The sequence below is a fragment of the Durio zibethinus genome, chromosome 3 (genome assembly GCF_047325235.1).
Source record: "Durio zibethinus cultivar Kanyao isolate XHJ-2024 chromosome 3, ASM4732523v1, whole genome shotgun sequence".
NCBI lineage: Eukaryota > Viridiplantae > Streptophyta > Magnoliopsida > Malvales > Malvaceae > Durio > Durio zibethinus.
This window is the reverse complement of record NC_143164.1, coordinates 9,451,016-9,462,793: the sequence shown is the minus strand read 5'-3', so window position 1 is coordinate 9,462,793 and position 11,778 is coordinate 9,451,016. Positions and strand designations below refer to the sequence as shown.

At 28.7% G+C, this 11,778-nt stretch overlaps 1 protein-coding gene across 25 annotated transcripts in view; it reads left to right on the top strand.

Moving 5' to 3' along the window:
- Positions 1-3,906: 3,906 nt before the first annotated feature.
- Positions 3,907-11,778, top strand: part of LOC111298999 (serine/threonine-protein kinase STY46-like) — a 34,885-nt gene continuing 27,013 nt past the window's right edge. For 2 of the 25 annotated variants that reach the window (XM_089758422.1, XM_089758421.1), the window contains exons 1-10: positions 3,916-4,616; positions 4,719-4,833; positions 6,694-7,098; positions 7,251-7,370; positions 8,224-8,296; positions 9,346-9,454; positions 10,030-10,129; positions 10,245-10,832; positions 10,929-11,036; positions 11,127-11,193. In XM_089758422.1, the coding sequence (XP_089614548.1) occupies positions 10,579-10,832; positions 10,929-11,036; positions 11,127-11,193 (429 nt within the window). In that variant the 5' untranslated portion in view covers positions 3,916-4,616; positions 4,719-4,833; positions 6,694-7,098; ... (3 more) ...; positions 10,030-10,129; positions 10,245-10,578. Of the gene's footprint in view, positions 4,617-4,718; positions 4,834-6,693; positions 7,099-7,250; positions 7,371-8,223; positions 8,297-9,345; positions 9,455-10,029; positions 10,130-10,244; positions 10,833-10,928; positions 11,037-11,126; positions 11,194-11,778 lie in introns of those variants that run through there. The other 23 variants (XM_089758399.1, XM_089758404.1, XM_089758402.1 and 20 more) reach the window with 23 other exon arrangements.

Sequence of the window (11,778 nt, the reverse complement as noted above, 5' to 3'; positions counted from 1 at the left end):
TCTGTCTGAGTGTTTTCATTAAATTGTTTTGGGGTTAATTATTGAATTTTCAAATTCAATTTTTGCTTATTGGGCTTTGAATTGATTAATTCAATTATTGATTAGGCTTTGAGTCCAAGTATAGCATTTTTATCTTATTTTATTAAAAAAAAAGTGATTAAAATCTAAAAAATCATAGAAAGCTTGACATTAATCTTAAATTAAGTCATGGGATTTTAACAAAGGGAAATCAATGTTAGATTGAATGATTTTAGGGATTTTAATGAAAAAGGAAAGTCATAAATCAAATTAATCACAGAAGATCAAATTGGTGATTTAGTTGAATTAATTCTTCCAAAATTAAAAGGAATTCAATCCTTATACAAGCTTCAATTGATCAAATCACATAGAGGAAAATGATATCGAAAATATACAAAGATTATAGAGGAATTGTTTAAATAAGGGATTACAGTGTTTTGGTCTTATTTTGGTTTTGGGATTAGATTTTTGTTTTGGGATTGATTTAATCAATTTTTGGGTTTTTGGAATAGGTTTTTAATTTTTGGGTTTGATTTACTTTTCTATTGGGTTTTATTGGGTTCTATTGGGTTCCTGGAGATTTATGGGTTTGGATTTAAAATTTTGGAATTTTTTTAGAAATTTTATAGAAAACAGTGAATTTTTCGATAATCATTGAAGTTTTCAAAGATTTTTTTGGCTAAAAATGTAGATACCAATAGGTTTTTTTCAAAAATCGACAAGATTCAACTAGTGTTCATCTTTCTTTTAAAGAAAGAAGCAAAGAAAAATAGGCTAAAGAGAAAGAGGCCAAAGTAGTTCGAGGAAAAAGGAAAATTTTTTTAGCTTTTATAGGGAAACAAAATGACATTATTTTCACCAAGCAGGATCCACATGTAACTTTAGTAGAATCTTCGATAAACTCAGTTACAACCTGACCCGATCATAGGTTTTTTTTTCTTTTTATTTTTTGATTTTGATTTTTTCTTGCATTTTAATTTTGTTTTTTTCTTGCATTTTAATTTTGTTTTTATTTTTCTTATTTAATTGTAATTGAGTTAATTAAGATAAGAAAAAAATAAACATAATAAAGGAAAAACTTTGACATTAACTGTAATATATATTTTGCAAGATTTTATTTTATATTTATTGCATGATATGATTTTATATTTATTGCATGATAATTATATTTAATTTTATTGCATGATTATTAATATATTTAATTGCATGATATGATTATATATTTATTCGTATGATTATATTTGATTTCATGATTATATATCATTTTATTTGTGTGATTTATATTTGCATGATTAATTAATATTTGCATGATATTTTATATTTTGCATGATATTTCATTATATGATTATATTATTATTGCATGATAATTTTTGTTTAATTTAATTGATTTTTTCTCAAACAAAAAAATTTTCAAAAATAAATTTCCAATCTTACTAAATTATTGAAGGATTTTTCATAGATTTAAATTTTTTATTAATTTTACCAAACTATTAGAGAATTTCATAACTTAATATTTTATGAAAAAAATAGTTTTCATAAAATTTTACCAACATATTGTAGGATAATTTTTTACAGAAAATCTTACCAACATATTAGAAGATATTTCTAAAAATAAATTATTTTTATAAAACTATTAGAGAATTTCATAACTTAATATTTTATGAAAAAAATAGTTTTCATAGAATTTTACCAACATATTGTAGGATAATTTTTTATAGAAAATCTTACCAACATATTAGAAGATATTTCTAAAAATAAATTATTTTTATTAATTCTACCAAACTATTAGAGAATTTCATAACTTAATATTTTATGAAAAAAATAGTTTTCATAAAATTTTACCAACATATTGTAGGATAATTTTTTACAGAAAATCTTACCAACATATTAGAAGATATTTCTAAAAATAAATTATTTTTATAAAAATTAGATTTTGAATTTTCGATGATGAAATTACTAAAAGCATTGAAAATAACAATTTCTATGTAAATTCTTAAGTGAGAAAATCTTTTCTAAATTTTATCAACATATTGAAGAATTTATATAAGAATTTTCGATACTAAGATTTTAAATCTTGCTATCACAAATAAAAGTTTTTACAAACAAATTAAATAAATCTGACGATAGCGCATTTTTCAAACTTGACAAATCATCTCCTTAAATACTCCTAAAGTAAGAAAATGTTCATAAATTATTACCAACATATTGGAGTAATTTAAGAAAAATTTTTAATATTAAATTATTTGGTAAATTATAAATATGTTTTAAGGTTTAGATAATTTAAAATCAAATTGATACCATCCTTTGGATTGGTGCTATAAAGTGTTATAAGCTTTCTTACGTATAACCCACTTCTAAACCTAAAATTTGATTTTGTAAACTAAAATTTATCATTTAAAAATACTTAAATCAAATTTTAAACTTCTTTTTAAAATAGGACAGATTCAGTTAAGTAATAAATCATACCTAAATAAAAAATATTAGTAACAACTCTTTAAATTTATGTCTAGCAATAGGCTTATGAATCTATACGTTATGACACAACTAATAAAAGAAAAAGACACAACTAATAAAAGAAAAATTTTGTGCGAAAGTAAAATTAACTAGAAAGAATTAATAAATTTTATTTTAAAAAAGAAAAAATAAATAAATTTAATAATTTGTTAAAATCAAAGAAAAATAAGAGGTTTTAAAAAATAGTACAAGAGAATAATAATAATAATAATAATAATAATATCTATAAATTATCCAAAAAATACTATTAGTAAATTTTGAAAACTAATATCTAGTTTTTTATCCTTACAAATGTAATTTATTCACTTGCTTTTGGAAAAAAAAATAGTTTGTTGATTTAAAAATTAAAGGTGATAATGGTTCAAATTGAATTCGGTTTGATTTTTTTTAATATTATAAATATTATAAATTTTAAAATTCGATCTGAATAGACCCTTTATACATTTTAGTCCGAATCGAATTAAATTGAATTTTATTAATTCGATTCAATTTGATTTATTGATTTTTGAAATTTATTTCTTTGTTTTTTTATATATTATTTTAATATAAAATTTAATATATTTAAATATATTTTGATATAAAATTATTATTTTTTTATAAAAATTTAAAAAAAATATAAAAACTAATAAAAATATATAATTTAGTTTAATTTGATTTTAAAAATTTTTTTTATCCCTTGATCTAAAATTCAATTTGAATTTAATATATATATATTTAATGTTTGAACTTAATTTGAATCGAATAAAAAAAATCGATCCAAATCAAATTGAATATTTTAATAATTTTTACTATTTTCGATTTTCTTTTCATTCCTATTAAAAACTAAGTTTTTAAAAATCACATAAAAAACAAAATATTATAAAAAACATGTCTTAGAATTTACACTCCTGTTACTGCAAAAACTTAAATAAAGTTTTTTAGGTGAAGTTTATGCATTTTTTATTAAAAATTAAAATTAAAAATTAAAATAAATAAATTAAAAGATCTCTTTATATAAATTAAATATACAAAATTTAATAAATTTTTAATAAATTTTAATATACTTTTTTAAATAAATATTTTTAGTAAAAATGTTAACTAAAATTTAATCATTAAATAAATAATGATAAAATTTAAATTATAAATAATATTTGTAATCATTTTTTTATATATTATTAATTTTTATATCAAATTTTATCAATTTAAATTTTTTTATTGCAATTTTTATTAAAAATTTTATTATATTACTTTTAATAAAAAACTTTACAAGTAAAAATCTTCTTATAAAGTTATGCACCTTCCAACATGCCAAGCGTCGTTTAATTTCTAGCTTGTGTCTAAAACGAGAATAAAGAATATTACCAGGTTTGTCTCCGCTAGTCACGTACCTCCGAATTCTCCTATTCTCGTCGCCTTAGCATTCCCCTTCGCTAACCAAAAGCGCGTGTTGCGTGAGTCCATGAAATAATAACACCACGAGTGTCTCGCGTTCTCCGCTTCCAACTCTTTCTTGCTAACCAAGTGGCATTTTCGTGATTCCGTTGAATCTCATCCACCTTAATTCACTGTCCTCATTAAGCTAGCTTGGGCACATACTTTAATCCAAGAAATTGGCTAACCCTGTCCACTTCAATTCTCTCTCTTCCATTTTTTAATTTAAAAAAAAAGAGTTACCATTCTCTTTCTTTCTTCTCTTACCTGAACGTTGGTTTCTCTATTTCTTCCCTGTTGCATGTCCAAAATTCCAAATTTACCATCCAAGTTCCATCAAAACACCCATCCTTACCCTCCATTTTCGTGCTCGCAGATTCCATAACACCATTCAAATGTCCTCTTCACTTTGATCAACAGCAAAAAAAATACACCAATTTTCTCCTCATGCGATGCGTAAATAGAAAGAAAGACAATGAAAAAGAGAGGAAGAAGAAGATAGATTTCATTGGTGATGGATTTGACGGAAGGAGTCGGGGGGAGCTCATCGCCTCCGAGAAGCTTCGGCAGCTTCAACAGCTACGATGTCAGAAACGACGTTTTCAATCGCTTAGTTGAAACCGGCCACGAAGAAGCTATCACTTAGATTCTTACTTCAATCGCTTGCCTGCTAGGTAAATTTTAATTGTTATACGAATACGTATTTTATGAAGAATTTAGGAATTTTTTTATATGATAGGTTAAAGCTGATGAAGTTGTTTGGTTTTTTGATTCAGTTATGGTCTTAATGTTAATATGGATAGAGTGGAAGATGTCTTGTTACATCAGAAACTGCTTGCACCAGCAAAGGATCCGGAGAAGCGGCCGGTTTATCATATCCGCTTCTTGGAGGTACTACTACTTCTTTGTTTTGCTTTAATAGTAAATGTTTAGGGTTTAAGGACACCCTTCGGTTTTGTACTTTTTTGTTGTCAAAACAGAAAAAATTGGAGATATCTGCTTTTACTTTAACTACTAGTTCATAAGTAGCGCCGTTTGTGGTCAACTTAATATGAATAGGCTGAAATTTGGAGTTTTGGCAATAGTGTTCATAATTCCAGCAAAGTGGTAGAAACTAAGATACAGGAAACGCAGTAGTGAGGCTTCTTATTTTTTGGAAAAATTTAATGTTACAACAAATATATATGTATATATATATATTTATATATATATAATTGTATTAATATGTTACTGATCTATAATCATTAAAAAAAGTGTGCTAGGAGCCAAATTTGTTGGGGAATTGGGCATAGATGGTGGATTTGTGGTTCAGGGTTTGAGGAAGATATGAATGTTGTTCAGAGGGGCACCAGAGCTGGGAAAAGTAGCTTTTAGTCTTTAATAATTAATAATGTAATGCCAATCATATCTTTTGATGTGCAATTGATCCCTTATTTCCATAAGGAAACGAGAAATAGTTACTTATTAAAGAGTATTATTTATTAGTAAATTCATATATTAAAACTATTAGTTTTATTTGAGCGAGTATTATCAATTGCATTAAGTAGAAACCTGATGCATGAGGTGAAAAGAAGATTATTTGTAATTTTCCAGTTAATTTTTGTAAAAAATGTTTATCTATTAGTGAAGGGAAAAGAGTTTTAGAAAAAATTGCTTTGAAGAATATTACTTGGCAAATAATCTCTTACTGTGCCCTAATTTTGAGATAGCATGACCCTAGCATTAAGTAAAAGTTCTTTAGACATATTATATTGATTGTTTATGATTTTGTTCCTTTTCTTTCTTTTTCTCTTTTAATTTTATTTGTATATTGTCTATGTTATTACACTTATTATATACATGTAAAATTCCTCTTTACTATATTGTTAACATAGTGTCCTTGGTTTGATTGCAATATAGTGTAAACAAATTTGATAATGTCATTTATGTTATGCATATAATTATTTTTATTTTTATATAATTATCATTCAAATAAATCTTTTCAAAAAAATTATTAATAAATGACTTGTGGAGAAATATGTTATATTAGCCATGGAATGAATGTTGCGTCATGAAAAGAATACGGGGCCTACTGTGCTCATGCCAATAATCTATGTGTTGGAATATGGTGGTCATACAATTGTTTGCTTAGGAAAATGGGAAATTAAGAGGCAATTTCTTATTCTAAAGCTGGGTTCTACCTTTAAGACATGTGTCAAATGAATTTGCATCTAGAGGATTTTGAAGAACTCACTTTGATTTGAAGTCCTAATAAATATTCAAAATGTTCTGATGATATCACAACTAATTATAAGTGCTATTATATAATAGGAATTGTATATATTTTTTTCATTTCCACAATAGCTGAAGTGAATGAATATAAGCATAGGTTTTGTTTAGTGAATTTTGCCCGTGGTTGGGAAAGTTGATGATGTTCATTCCTGTTTCACTGCTTGCCAGAAAGGTTTATGTCTCTGCTTATTTGTCTTATACAACTATATACAGTTTGCAGTCATGCATCTTGGTGTGTGTATACATATGTTTTTTGGTTACTCGTTTGAAATTCTAAAATGCTTTAAATCAGCAATTCTCTCAAAAACAAAATATCATTTCTTATGGTTAAACATTATCTCGGACATCCATGATATTTGTGGTATTTTATTCAAACAATTTTGTGAAATATTCAATTGATGAATTTGTTACTTGATTTTTAAGTATCTTTTTCCTATGCTACTGCAATGTAATTATATAGTATATCTTATTCTCTTGCAGAGTTCACCGAAAGTCAATGGCTAAGAACAAACAAGGAAGAAGCTCGTTTTATATGTGGTTTTTTTTTCATTATTGATTTTGGAAAGTAAATGTAGTTGAACAAACTAGACTGCAATATTATAGTCAAATCACTGTTTCAAAATAATAATAACAAACCTTCAAGAATCATATGCTCTAAAGTATTTTATACTTTTGCACCAATGGTATCACCTTGAGTTTATTTTTGATATTTTCTTCATATGATGCATGATTTTCCTGCCTTGTTTTCTTCCTTTTAGATGTTACCATGTAGAATCTTTTCACCAAAGCAGATGCTAATGATGACAAACAATATATAAATTCTTTTTCTGGCCAAAGGCCTTTTGATGATGGAGATAGTGAAAAAGTTGTACCATCACATAAAAGGTATCATATGTACTAACATTCCTAGTTCTATGTCCTTTTACCTTTTCAGTTTTTGATCCTAAATGATTTTTTTCTTTTCATTTTATGTGTTATGAGTTGTTTGTTTTCTTAATAAGTGTATTAATTACTACTCCATCACCTTCTGTATGTAGAAGCAGGGATCATCCAGTTGACTTTGAATCTTGCTCTAAGCTCGAGTACCCAAAGTTGGATGTCAGAAAGAATTCGAAGTGTGTAGAGGATACATATCTCATGGAGAACTTTTCCAAAAGGTACCTTGTTGAAGATTTGCTCGACCTAATTTTCCTTTCTTTGAAACTTCAGCAATATTTTTTTTTATCTATTTGTTAACGTGGCTATGTATGACGATATTTTCCCACTATTAGCCATTAGTACCTCTGTACTTTTGTGTGGATTGCTGGGGGGTGGGGGTGTGTGCATTTGGATCTTCCTTTTAGAGAACTTTTTGAAACTCAAATGAAATGGCCAAATGTCAATATTAAATACTAAATAGGCTATATTTTTGTGCTTTGGCCATTCGGCTTTGTACCTGAAACATTTATGAAACTGAATTTTGTTTTCTCTTCCTCTCACTTGGGTAAATACTTTTAGCTCAGCTCTGTATGACTTTTCCTTTTACTCACAATCATGTTTATGTATGATGGATTTCTGTGCTACTGGTATCATAACAGTACTTGTCTTCCCATTCTTATTTCTTGCCTTTTTTATGTTATTGATTTGATCCATTGTACAATCAAGGTTATATTGTTGTCATCGGTATTACAAAACTTGGCTGCAGGTCAACTTTTTCTAGATAATTATAAGATTGCCTAACTATGCATAATTACTTTGAAAGAGGTTCATTTGGAAGCATTTTGTTTTTTCTGGAGATGCTTATCTTCTCTCACTCTTTCTCTCTCCCCCCCCCTGCATTGACAATTCAAGCAGCCACTGTGTTTAATAATATATGAATATGTATGTTCCCATATTTAGTACTATACAGATATGCCCATCCAGAGTGCACATTTTAGAATGAGGCTGATAAATGCACCTTTGATGTATCAGTCATGGTTATGCCATATGCATGTGTGGGAACTGAGTTGGCTTTTGGTAAATGTTATGTAGGCAAGAGATTGTACATACTTCTATTCATGAAGTGATATTTTCTACCACTGACAGACCAAAGCTAATTGGTCAGGTATGTTTGACAACATATATTCTCTTATTGTTGAGCCATTGCTTTTCATTTTAGAGTAAATTTATGCTTTGCACTTGTGGTCATTTTCAACTTTTTCAACTAAGACCATGCGTTATTCCTCTTGACACTTACCACCGTGTGGTTTCTACTATCATAGGGTTTAACATTAGTTCTTTCAACAACATGATAAAAATATCCTCATATTTAAAAGGCATTGTTTTTGTTAATACTTAACATGGTAACCCCCCTGTGATAATATAATGAAACCATGGGGTGCTATCTGTTAAGGAACAAGCTGCGAGGTGTTATGTGAAAGTGAGAAGCAGAAGGGTGCCAAGTCTAATGTATCCTTTATCTTTGTCACAGCTCTAGTCGTAATATCTACTTGTATCCTTATTGGGTGACTGAATTTTCTACTGATATCCCATATCATGTGCATTAAAGTTTGCACATGGTTTAGTCTCTATTTATGTATTCAACTTCTTTTCTACTCGAGATTCAGTTGATGTAAGGCTACCCATGATAAAAAAATTCAAAGCTGAGCTTGAAGTTGATCCTTTGCTTTCTTTGAGAACTGAAAAGCAGCTTATGATGCATAATTGACTAGTTTCTTATTTGGTGGGTTTAATTCATTAATGGAAAATTTGCAGTTTGTTATTCTATATATATGTTATTATGCTGTTGAATATTCCTATAGTTGTAATTGGCTCCTGAAACCCTGTTGTCATATCTGGTGGCTTGTAATAATGACATCCTGCTTAAGCTTCTTTCTTGGTATTGGCTGATAGATGCAGTTTATGCTTGTCATTAACTTCATTATCTTTATGGTGTTTAAACTCTCCCTCAGAACAGGAGCAATCGTTCCTCTTTACTGAACAATGTCAAATTTTGGTCTAAGAATAATATTGGAATAAATTTTTGGAAGACATGAAAAACAAAAAAAACTAATTTTTAGTATATTTAAGCAGCTTTTGGAGTTTTCAACATCATGATTTATCTTGACAACCTAGTTACATTTGAAATACTGACCAGCTGTCATTTTCTTCTAGCTTTCTGCGTTGCTTTCAGATATAGGACTTAACATTTGTTAAGCACACGTGTTCTCAACAACTGATGGCTACTCTGGATGTGTTTGTGGTAGATGGATGGCCTGTTGAGGTAGCCATTACATCATTAGATGTTTTGTTGTTATTACATCCTTGTATCTTTAGATTGTTTGGTAAGCCATAAGATGTAGCTCTAATAAGGAATCTTGCTTTACAGAAGATAATGTATCTTCTGCTAGTGTCAGGGATGCAGTTGCTTTAATGATAGTTCTGTTCTTTTGTTCATGAATTATTTTAAGCAATAAAAAATCTTTCTTTGATGCTGGAGCATTTGCTTTTTCTGGCAAGCCATTATTTTTTCGTCAGATCTAATTCATGGAAAAAGAACTCCAAATGCCCTACTATGCTGAGAAATGAAATGAATGGCTATTATTTCATGTTTCATGCTAAGGCTCTGTGCTGATGTCCTTTTTGTTCCTGCCTTGGGAAAGCTCTTGTTTGTTTCTTTTTTGTGCCTAATTTTGCAATATGACTTTGCTTTGACCATAAATTAAAAAATCCATCATGTTGATGCTTCTTTTATATTAAAATTCATAGAGTCAGTTAAATTAAGCAACATATAATTTATCCCGGAGAGTAGCCTTGCAATGTATTAAGGAGCATTGTTATTATATTCTTTTATGACAGGGATCTCTGCTCAATCCGAATGTTGCTGACTTTGCAATGTTGTGGTCAGGATACAAATGGTTTATATAAAGCTATGGAAAAAGCAGTTGCTAGAAGCAAGGTAAACTTCGTCCATGTGAATTCTATTTATGGCTTTATACGTTGTTTCCTAGTTTAATTGCAAGATTCTGAAATTTGTATCAAATCCCAAGGAAGAATCGGTGTTAATGGTACAGGATTGTAGTTTTTGCAATGTGCTTGGCGTTGGACATCTTAAAGCTAGTTATTGTGACTACTATAGCAACAAACTAAGCCTTATATCCTCTAACTTTGGGAGGTCATTATGACTACTGTTCACATTAAATTTTGAAAGGTTTATTGTCTGCATCTATTTGGAAGTTCAAGTGGTTTATAAAAAAACAGTTGAAGATTTTTCACATTTCAGTTGTATCGAGCTCTTGATCTAACCATTACAAGATTAGTGCATTTGACAGTTGATCTGTATGTAAATTTATACTTAATGCATTTAGTTTCTTCAGCTCATTACTATTATCTTCCTGTTGGATTCTGATGGAGCTCTCTCACATTTATGTTGCTTGCACTTTTTATTTGCATGACTTCCCCCTTTATGTTAATTATGAATGCCAAAAAGATATTTTAGCCTACGATTCACTGGAAATGGAGGGGTCGTTATCTGGATCTTCGCATTCTCATTCAGCTATAAGTGATACATCAGCAACACAAGAAAAATTCGGAGATTGGGAGATAGATAGAAGACTTCTGATGATGGGAGAAAGAATTGCATCTGGATCTTATGGAGATCTGTAAGTTCTGTGCTTTGATGAACTAGCTGCTTTTGATATACTCTATTCTTTATTTTCCCTTACATTGCTTAAGTTTCTTCTCATCTTCATCTGAAGGTATCATGGTATCTACTTTGGGCAATATGTTGCTGTCAAAATTCTTAGATCTGAGCATTTGAATGATGCTCTGGAAGAAGAGTTTACTCAAGAAGTGGCAATTCTACGGTGAGAAGCTTTTAGCTGTTACTTTAGAGTTAAGTTATGATTCAAATTGTCTTTGCTACTGTCTGTAATTGTTCTGCTGTTGACTTCCAGTGTATTCTCTCCTAATAACCCCCTGGCACTCACCTACTACACCCACCCACGTACCCAAAAGAAAGAGGTAATGAAAGATAGAACATTTGAATTTGTGAACATTTATGTTTCCATGTTTAAGGTGCTGAGTGTAGGTTCATTTTCCTACAGAATCTTACCTGTCAGAGAGAATTTTACCTGTTCTGTCTGACATCCCAATTAGTCTTTGTAAGCTATATGAGCGAAAACAAGTTGTTGAAATCAAGTCCTAGAATTAGCTTTGTCTTTGAAGTAATTATGTACATGCTTTTTAGGTTATAAATTTTTACACTTAGCAAGTATTTCTTTACTAAATGATGTATGAGTAACAATATTTTTCCTCCTTGGGAACTTTTTTAGCAAAAAGCATTCCTATATATGCATCTCTTTGTCGTTAAAGAATAGGCAGCTTTCTCTTTAAGTTAAATTGAAATTTAGTTTTATTGAGGATAAATTTATGCTACTAACATATAAAATTGAAATTATATATGAAAATAAGTTTTTCCCTTTCCTTTTCTTCTTAGACCAATAATTTACTTTCTGAAATAGTAAATAGGTGTGTTTCAATGCATTTTTATTTATGTAGGACCACTATCGTATGGATATTAATCTTATTTTTCTAGGTTCTTGAGTG